Source organism: Furipterus horrens, unplaced genomic scaffold, assembly GCF_987537825.1.
Source record: "Furipterus horrens unplaced genomic scaffold, mFurHor1.1.pri manual_scaffold_9, whole genome shotgun sequence".
Lineage (NCBI taxonomy): Eukaryota > Metazoa > Chordata > Mammalia > Chiroptera > Furipteridae > Furipterus > Furipterus horrens.
This window is the reverse complement of record NW_028327179.1, coordinates 24,647,345-24,657,328: the sequence shown is the minus strand read 5'-3', so window position 1 is coordinate 24,657,328 and position 9,984 is coordinate 24,647,345. Positions and strand designations below refer to the sequence as shown.

The 9,984-nt window shown below is 44.0% G+C and overlaps 1 protein-coding gene and 1 pseudogene across 1 annotated transcript; both read right to left on the bottom strand.

Annotated features, from left to right (window-relative positions):
- Nucleotides 1–3,827: 3,827 nt before the first annotated feature.
- On the bottom strand, nucleotides 3,828–5,514 carry LOC150001448 (nucleoporin NUP42-like). The gene is made up of 3 exons (XM_090286868.1): nucleotides 5,497–5,514; nucleotides 5,085–5,172; nucleotides 3,828–4,432 (listed from the first exon to the last, which is right to left on the bottom strand). Exons 1-3 carry the CDS (start codon nucleotides 5,512–5,514, stop codon nucleotides 3,864–3,866), a joined length of 675 nt encoding a protein of 224 aa, XP_090142994.1. The 3' UTR covers nucleotides 3,828–3,863.
- Nucleotides 5,515–6,190: 676 nt separating this feature from the next.
- On the bottom strand, nucleotides 6,191–8,841 carry LOC150001447 (perilipin-2 pseudogene; annotated as a pseudogene).
- Between the last annotated feature and the right edge of the window lie 1,143 nt (nucleotides 8,842–9,984).

The window sequence follows — 9,984 nt, the reverse complement described above, 5'->3', positions numbered from 1 at the left end:
AACATGCAGATTTTTAAAATGTATAGAGGGAGAAATCTCTTATGGGTGAGAACAGAGGCATAGAAGCCTGTTTTCCTTTCTAAAACTCTATTCATTCGCTTGCCTTGTTGCTCTTTCCCTTTACGTTATTTTTGAATTGTCCAGATCACTGATTCAATGTTGTTAATACTTCCAATTTAGTTCTTTTCCTATAACATTTGGAGGAAAAGGAAAATTCTATTTTAAAATTCAATAAAAATAATGTTTGGAAAGAGGACAGATTTGGAAAACTTAGAATTTTAAGATGACAATACTCTCCAAATTCAACTCAATTCCTGTAAGAATCACAGATGGTTTCTTTGTAAAAAAAATCAACAAACTGATTCTAATATTCATATGAAATTATAAAGGATCCAAAATAGCCAAAACAATCTTGAAAAAGCAAAACGGAGTTGGAAGACTCACACTCTCTGAGTTCAAAACTTACTGCAAAGCAACAGACGTAAAGACTGTGGTACTACTATAAGATAGATATATAGATCAATGGAATAGAATTGAGAGTTCAGAAATAAACCCATGTGTTTATGATCAACTGATATTTAACAAGAATGCCAAGATCAGTCGATAAAAGAAAGAAGGGCCTTTTCAACAAATAGTGCCGAGACAAGTGAACAGCCACATGCAAAGGAATGAAATTGGACCCTACCTCATATCATATAAAAATTAACTCAAAATGAATCAAAGACCTAATGTAAAATAAACAGCATAATATTCTTAGAGAAAAAAATAGGGATAATGCTGCGTATCTTTGGGTTTGTATAGATTTTTATATATGATAGCAAAGGCTTAGCAACACAAGAAAAACAAAAAATCAAATTTCACCAAAATTAAAACCTCTTTTTTTTTTTGCTTCAAAGGACACTAGCAATAAAGTGAAAAGACAACCCCCAAAATGGGAGAAAAATTTTGCAGATCATCTATCTGATAAGGGACTTGTGTCTACACTATATAACTCTTACAACTAAATCATAAAAACTAACAAAAATTAAAAATGAACAAAATACCCCAAAGGACATGTCTCCAAATAAGATATAGAAATGGCCAGAAAACACCTGAAAAAAATATTGACGTCATTAGTCATCAGGGAAATTAATTCAAAATTACAAGATACTAGTTCATATCCATTTGGATAGCTATAATCCCAAAAGACTCTTACCAAGTGTCAGTGAGCCTGTAAAGATATTGGAACCCTCAGAAACTGTGGGAATCTGAAATGAGGCAGCCACTTTTGGAAAGCAGTCTGGCAGTTCCTAAAATAATTATACTAAGAGCTAACACATGATCTAGCAATTCCACTTCTAGGGATATACACAAGAGAAATGAAAAGACTTGTCCACACAAAACTTATACATGAATGTTTGTAGCAGCATTATTCATTACTGAAAGTGAGGAACAACCCAGATACCCATTAAATGTGGGAATGGATAAACAAAATGTGGTATGTCCACACAATGGGATATTATTTGACCATAAAAGGAAATGAAGTACTGACACATGATACAACATAAATGAATTTTAGAAACAGTGTAATAAGTTTAAAACGCCAGATACAAAAGGTCACATATTGCATGGTTCCATTTGTGTGAAATGTCACAGTAGGCAAATTTATAGACACTAATAAGTGGTTGCTGGACTGTATGGGAGAAGAGAAAAATGATAGCTGAAGAGTACAAGATTTCTATTTGTGGTGATTAAAATGTGATAAAACTGACTGTGGATGTGGTTTCACATGTCTGTGGATGTACTGAAAGCCACTGAACTATACACCTGGAATGTTTTGATAGTATATATGGGGATTATATCTGTGAATAAATTTGTTTTTTACAAAATTCAATAAGAGGTAGTTTCTTAGAAGCTAGATACAGTGTGGAATCTAAAACCGTTTCAATCAGCATTTCTCGCTTTGCGTCATCATATCCATTGTTCTATCTAGAACTCTGAATGGATCTCTGTACGACTGATCCGTTGGAGTTTCATAGTCGGACCCTCGTTCTCATTTCACATTTAAATATGTGAAAACCTCTCAGCCTGTGAGCTACGCAGAGCCAGCAGTGGGCCTTAGGAGGCCTGGAAGGTGTGCTGGTCCCCTGGGTCCCTCCCAGACACCATCCCAGTCTGGTCTGTAACTGTGTCTCCATTTGTATCCAGCGCTGCTCCTCCCGCAGGAAATAGGAAGAGCAAGGCTTTCTCCTCCAGTCTCACGGGCTCCAAGTGCCCTGGCACGGGGGCAGCAGCCGCCCCTGTCCTGGCTGCCCAGCGGTGCCCTGAGCAAGACAGGGTGGCTGCCAGCACACGGAGGGGAACCTCCCTCCTGCCCCAGCCCCTCCCACTGTGCATTTTCCCTTTTGCCCCTGGGACGCTGTGGTCGGTGAGGGAGGATGGAGGATGGATGGCCGTTGGCCAAGGAGTGGAGAGCCAAGGGCGGCAGGCGGTAGCCCTGCCTCTGTCTCAGAGGGTGACCCGGGTCCGGTCGCCTGCTGGAAGGCTTCTCTCCGCTGCTTCCGCCCCCCCCCCCCCACGAGTTCCCAGCTGGACCAGTAGGAACTGGAGCAGCTGTGGCGTTCGCTGTCCCCGTGTTTGGGGCTGGTGCTTGTCCTCAGATGCCCTTGTTTGGATTCCTGGGGGTAGGGTGACTGCAGAGAGCTTCAAGGAGGAGGTGACACTTGAGCTGGCCTTGAAAACTGGGTGTCTGTAGCTGCTACAAGGATGAGGCTCTGTAGGGGGGGCTCCCACTGTCCCCCAGCTATTCTAGGTCCCTGCTGCCCAGCCTGGGAGCGGTGTCCTGGGTCTGCCCAGCACTGGCATCCCTCGGGGCCTCACTCTGCTGCGTGAAGCATCAGGTTGGGCGCAGCCCAGGACCCTCTGAGACCTGGGTTCAAGTCTGGCCTCACCCGGCTGGCGACTCCTCCTCTGGGCCCATTTCCTCCTCTATAAAGAGGGGTTTCCGACAGAGCACAGAGGTGTACAGAGGGGGCCAAAGCTCTCAGCCCAGCTCGGTGGACGGAGCCCCCACGCCCCACTGTGGGGTCTTCTTCTCTCCCTGGACACCCTCACTTTGGGCATTTTGGCTCTTTGATGCCCGGGCCTGTAGCCTCCCTGGGAATGACCCGCCCCTTACCTGTGCCCCGAGACGGAACGCAGAGAAGCCCAGTGCACGGAGTGGGCACTCGGGGCCAGACCCTGGGCTCAGGCGCCAGCACGCCGCATGTGGGTGGGAGGAGCCCTGCGGCGAGAAAAGCTTTGTGTCCAGCCAGGGCAAGCGCCCCCCACTCCGCCGCCCCCAGCCTGGATAAGCTCCCTGCGGGGGGCCCTCCGACACCCCGTGCCCTCTGCATCTCTCTCCAGTGTCCTGTAGCTGCTACGACTGTTTTGGTATCTGTCCAAGAGAAAGAATAAGAAACGCGGCCGCAGACGGAGGCAGGCTGGGCCGTGGGTGCCTGGAGCGCCCGCCAGGACTGCGGGTGGAGGCACCCAAACGAGGCGCCCGCCCGCGGGCCACGGGCTGGGAAGCCTCCGTGCCGCTGTGTGGTGGGGTGCATTTGTGTAAGGATAAAGTAAATGTTTTTGGCACCCCTGCTTCTTGTCCCTCCCCCTGCGCCAGGGAGTAGGTGTGTTAAAAATAATTATTAAACTTTAGGCCACAGGAAAAAAAAAATAGTCAAGCTCAAGAAAAAATGATGGATTTCAAACTCCTCAGTTTATTATTGAAAGCTCTATTCCTTATAAATAAATATGTATATATGATACACACGTGTATGTATCTGCTCTTTTATATGAACCACTCAAAATAATTTCATAAGTCATTCTTTATTTAAAATTGTCTTTCAGATATTCAGAAATTCCACAGGTGGGGGCTTCACTGGAATTTTCCCCAGAGTAAATTTCTTGGACTGAAACTGCTCTCGTTTTTCTGCTGTTAGTTGATGCTTGGGCGTGAATAATTCATTAACTGTTGTCGTGCTACCATTTGAGACAGGGACAGAGGTAGATGGGCTGCTATTTCCGAAACTGTCACTGAATGACTTGGAACAAGTAGTGTCAGGTTGGGAGCCTGGATCTCCAACGCCAGCCGCCGACCTGCCATTTGTGAAGGCCGGGGCCCCCGCGGCTCCAACAGGGCCTGCTGCCGTGGGAGCTGGGAAGCCTGGAGCCCCGGGCGCGCCAGAACCTGCAGCTGCTGGGGTTTTGAACGATAACGAAGCAGCAGATGTGATTTCAGGTTTCCCAAATCCAGGTACAGGAGTAGAAGTAGTGACGGCAGGACCGGGAAAGGGAACAGCTCCAAATGCGGGCGTGTTCCCGAACACAGAAGGGCTTCCAGAAGGGGCACTGGCAAATCCAGAGCTTGTTTTAAAACTAAAATTTTGAGCATTATCACCCATGCTGTTCTTCACTGGAAAACATACAAATAAACCAGAAAAAGAAAAAAAAACCTATTACAGTCAGAAATGTGGCCATGCTAATCCCCACTTTGTCCCCCTCATTTCCCCTTTTCCTGCCACGTTTGGATGTTGGAAAGAGATCACAAGGGAGAAAAGGAACGACGAGAAGCCAGAACAAACCCACTGTCGTCCTGCTGCACCGACCTCATCTGCACCTGATTACCCTTCACTCCATGAGGCCGCTTTGAAAAGCCTGAGGGCTTAGCGAGCGGAGCGCTCTGACACTTCCGGCTTGCCCACGACCCGCCGCCCATCTCATTGGAGCTGTCACTTGAGGAGGACACTATGCTGTTATACAGTGACAAGAAAAGTCCCGAAAGGTGCTGCTACTACCACAGCTATAAAAGTCTTGAAAAGCCACTCCTAAAATATACTTCTAAAGCTTGAGCCACAGGGCCTTTCAGAGAACAGCCCAGCCCGTTCTGGCCCCCCTTTCACTAAGGCTTGATGAATCAAATTCTCTCAAGCTCCATTATGGAAGGCGGTCGAATCTGCAAGGCTGACTTAAAATGGTGCTTAACATCCCTTCAGGTTTTGCAACTTGAAACCTATAAAACCCTGTTTTTCCAAATCAGTGAAGTCCTGCATTACTTTATCACTTACCTGGGCATCCAAATGCTGCTGTTTGCCTACTCCCAGATCCAGATGTAGAGGGTGCTGGATTTAGTCCATTCTCAGTATCAGCAGAGAGCTATAAGAAAGGGCACATAATAAAGTACCTGCTGAAAAATTCTCAAGTACCTTTCTATATATGTACTTCAGAGCCAAATTAAAAATTTAAAGTATGTACTTAAAAACGTGACATGTTTAACATAGAAAAATGCCCACAATAGGAATACAGACAGAAAAAAGTACACCAGCCTCAGAGATTAAGAGTTAATGGCTGATGAATTACGGTTTTAATTTTAGTTATGCTTTTAAATTTTTCCTAGCCCCGGCTAGTGTGGCTCAGTGGATTGAGTGCCGGCCTGAAAACCAAATGGTCGCCGGTTCGATTCCTGGTCAGGGCACGTGCCTGGATTGTGGGCCACATCCCCGGGTAGGGGCATTGTAAGAGGCAACTGACCAATCTCTCTCTTGCACATTGATGTTCCTCTCCCTTCCCCTCTCGCTAAAAAGTAAACAAAACCTTTAAAATTTTTTGTTTTCTAAATTTCAATGAATACATACTAAAATGAGAAAAATAATTTTTAATAACACATTTCAGTATCTATAGGCCGACCTACATGTTTTCTTAAAGATTTTATTTATTTACTTTTAGAGAGAGAGGAACGGAGGGAGAAAGAGAGGGAGAGAAACATCCATACCAGCCAGGGCTTGACAGAAAATTTTAAGTTTGCTTTCCAAATTGAAAGTAAAATTCTTGCAAAAAAAGCAATAGATAAGAAAGACACTTCCATTCAGCAAACTTTCAGGTACTCACCAAAGCTGTTTTAGGTGATGTGTTTAGACTTTTCAGTTCATTTACCCTATTCCTCTACTGATTTTTTTTTTTTTCTGTAATGAATTTTATTGAATACACCAAAGACAATCCTTTATGAAAAAAACAAAATACAAAAAACTAAATTTGTATAAGCATGCATGTGTGACAAACCAGTGATCAGGCCTGCTGAGACCAAACCGGGGCAGACCCAGTTCAGACAACAGCCCACATGAAGGTGCTTTTATTCAATGCAAATAGACAGCAACAGTGGCAACAGAATGAGACCACAAATGCAACGTAACATTTTGTGACCTCTGACTAGGCTCTGACCAGTCTATCATTCTTTTCTTACCAGCCACATAAGACAAAGAACTCATCTGTTAATGTCAGAAACTTTAAAGATCTTAGTCCAGTTGGAAACAACTACAATGAAGAGACCTTTTTTCTAGCCAGCTATTTCCCCAATTCCAAGTTGTCTAGCAGGTTAATTTCAACATAATAGAAGGTGTCATCTGGCTGCACCATGCACTGGTGAAAGGGACAGGATTAATGTGGTTTGTGCTCAAGCTGCTGGGCCTCCTGACTGGTTGTGTCCTTCTCTGCACCTCGATCCTCAGTTTTCTTAGACTCGGTTATCTGAGGATAAAAGGGACCTACCAGCCAGGTGAGGGGTGTGTTGTTAACAAGATAATCCATCACATCATCTAAAGACTCTTTCATTTTCTGCAGCTGCCCCTTGCTAGAAGTAAGGAAGCCGTCAGACACTTCTTTAAAGGACGCAGCATTGCAGAACACGGAGTAGATGTCTCCAGCCATCACCCCCAAGTGACTGGCCTGATCTTGGATATTCTGTGGTAACCCCTGGATGTTGGACAGGAGAGTGGAGGACGTGGTCTGCAGCTGCTGAGTCAGGTTTCGGGCAATAGCAAGAGTACGTGACTCAATGTGCTCGGCACAGTGTGATTCATCAGTATCATCGTAGCCAATGCTTCTCTTCCACTCCACCCAGGACAGGTAGAGCTTGTCCTGAGCACCCTGAATTCTCTGGTTGGCACTATGCACATTCTCCCTGGCAAATTCAATCAGGTTAACAGTGGAATGAAGCTGAGAAATGGTCTCTTGGCTTTTCTGCTTAGCTTCTTTCACTCTGCTGAGAGCCTGCTGGTAGGCACATGAGCGGAGCTTGGTAGACAGAGACCCCAGCCTAATATAATAACTTGGCTTCTGGAGAGTGTCAAATCCTTCGACTTTTTCTGCTTCTTTTTCTAGTTCTTCCTCAGTGAGAGGGAGGTATTGGTCTACCAGCAGCTCTGATGTGGTGAGTGCATTTTCTACTCCACTGCTCACCAGCTGCATCATCCGACTCCCCATGACTGTGTTAATACTGCCATTGACCACAGACTTGGTCTTCTCTACACTGCCAGTCATTGCTCCTTTAGTCTTGTCCATCACCCCAGTGATCATGCTGGCCACAGAATCCTTGGCCCGGCTCACAGTTGTTGTCACAGCATCCTTTGCCCCAGTCACTGCTCCTTTAGTCTTGTCCATCACCCCAGTGATTGTGCTGGCCACAGAACCTTTGGCCCCGGTCACAGTCATCGTCACAGCACCTTTGGCATTGGCAACAACCTGATTTGTTGGCTGGTTCAGAATAGGCAGTCTCTCCCCAATCCTGTCCAGCCCCCTACAGGCATAGGTATTGGCAACAGCAATTTGTGGCTCTAGCTTCTGGATGATGGGCAGAGCGCTCATTACAGCCAGCGACGTGATGGTCTTCACACCCTTCTCCGCGATCTCACACACAGACTTCAAATAAGGATACTGATCCTTTGTAGTGACATAGGCCGAGGACACGAGGTCATATGTGGAGCTGACCAACGGTAGGTTGGCCACCCTAGTCACCACACTCGGCTGTGGATCAACTGCAGCTGATACCATTTTTCTTCCTGGAGAGAGAAGAAATCGATTGACAGCAGCTCAGAGGCGAAGATCCGGTAGCCCTACACGCCGAGCTCTAGCAACACTTTATCACTTACCTGGGCATCCAAATGCTGCTGTTTGCCTACTCCCAGATCCAGATGTAGAGGGTGCTGGATTTAGTCCATTCTCTGTATCATCAGAGAGCTATAAGAAAGGGCACATAATAAAGTACCTGCTGAAAAATTCTCAAGTACCTTTCTATATATGTACTTCAGAGCCAAATTAAAAATTTAAAGTATGTACTTAAAAACGTGACATGTTTAACATAGAAAAATGCCCACAATAGGAATACAGACAGAAAAAAGTACACCAGCCTCAAAGATTAAGAGTTAATGGCTGATGAATTACGGTTTTAATTTTAGTTATGCTTTTAAATTTTTCCTAGCCCTGGCTAGTGTGGCTCGGTGGATTGAGTGCCGGCCTGAAAACCAAATGGTCGCCGGTTCGATTCCCGGTCAGGGCACGTGCCTGGATTGTGGGCCACATCCCCGGGTAGGGGCATTGTAAGAGGCAACTGACCAATCTCTCTCTTGCACATTGATGTTCCTCTCCCTTCCCCTCTTGCTAAAAAGTAAACAAAACCTTTAAAATTTTTTGTTTTCTAAATTTCAATGAATACATACTAAAATGAGAAAAATAATTTTTAATAACACATTTCAGTATCTATAGGCCGACCTACATGTTTTCTTAAAGATTTTATTTATTTACTTTTAGAGAGAGAGGAACGGAGGGAGAAAGAGAGGGAGAGAAACATCCATACCAGCCAGGGCTTGACAGAAAATTTTAAGTTTGCTTTCCAAATTGAAAGTAAAATTCTTGCAAAAAAAGCAATAGATAAGAAAGACACTTCCCTTCAGCAAACTTTCAGGTACTCACCAAAGCTGTTTTAGGTGATGTGTTTAGACTTTTCAGTTCATTTACCCTGTTCCTCCACTGATTTCTTAACCGTTGGGTGGAATTTAGCTGGAGAGAGAAGACAGAAAAATAACGAGTCAATATCGAGTGTTTATTTTCATCTCTCAAACAACTTCACATCTTTGCCAAAATTACAGAAAGTATATGAAACATTTTTACGGCCCATCGCTTGTAAAGTTCGCATTGACCCGCCCCTGTTTGCCAAAGATATTCCAGCTCTAGTCCCCTCTGCCTGTTCTCCAGCTCCTTGAATCACCCGGTTCAGAAGCACAAGTACCTGGCGGCACACAGTTAGTTGTATTTGGGTGGGAGAAGAGCGAGTGTGCCAGTTAAAACGCATGATCATGACTGTAGACAACAACAAAAGAGTTTGTCATTTCCTTTAGCACAAACTTCCTCAAGCTGAGCTTTTTAATTTTTGATATTTGACATGTGAGAATGTTAATCTATATAATCGACTGCTTTGTTTAACTTTGTTTTTCTAACATTCATCACAGTGTCTGCACCTAAGAGATGCTCTCTAAGTGTTTGCCAACTGATGAAAGGGTTTGATTTCCGGGACCGATTGTTGGGAGAGTTCGTAATGAAATAGTGACATTCCTAGTTACTACGGTCAAAGTACATTATCACCATTTTGGATAACCAATCAATTTCCAATAAAGTAATTTAGAAAATAAAAATAGCCTTGTCTTGAAAATAACTGTAGCCCTCACCCACTTTACCAAAACAAGCAAGCCTCTAAATATGGAGAAGATAGTAATTCACAGCTAATCTGTTATTGAGGTAGATGAATAGGAAACAAACTTACATAACGTTGTAAGTTGTTGCTGGCTAAGCAGTTATGGTATTCAAGTCTCAGCTCCTCTGGTGAAATGTCAGTGAAACCTGAAGGGAGAAATCAATTGGAATCTTTAAAATAAATGCCAATATTTTTGATAGAATAGTAAAGCTAAAGGGGCGAGACAAGAAAGTGCACTAATGTTGATATTAGAAAATTTTCATAATCATAAGGAAAAAATTAGAATAAAATGTAGTTGGTTATTATCTTTGAAGGGGAAATTCTTTTTCTAAATATAAATGGAGAGGAAGAACTAACAGAAAAAGAAAGTTGACTACGTATACATTCAAATTTCTATGTAGAAAAATACTCTCTATGTCAAACTATAATAAGCAAAGTTAAAACGC

What these genes read in the sequence shown, in the direction of transcription:
- LOC150001448 (XM_090286868.1), bottom strand. An exon ending in AGCAGCATTTGGATGCCCAG is followed by an intron (nt 4,433 to 5,084) that starts GTAAGTGATAAA and finishes TATGTTTTCCAG; the next exon opens with TGAAGAACAGCATGGGTGAT.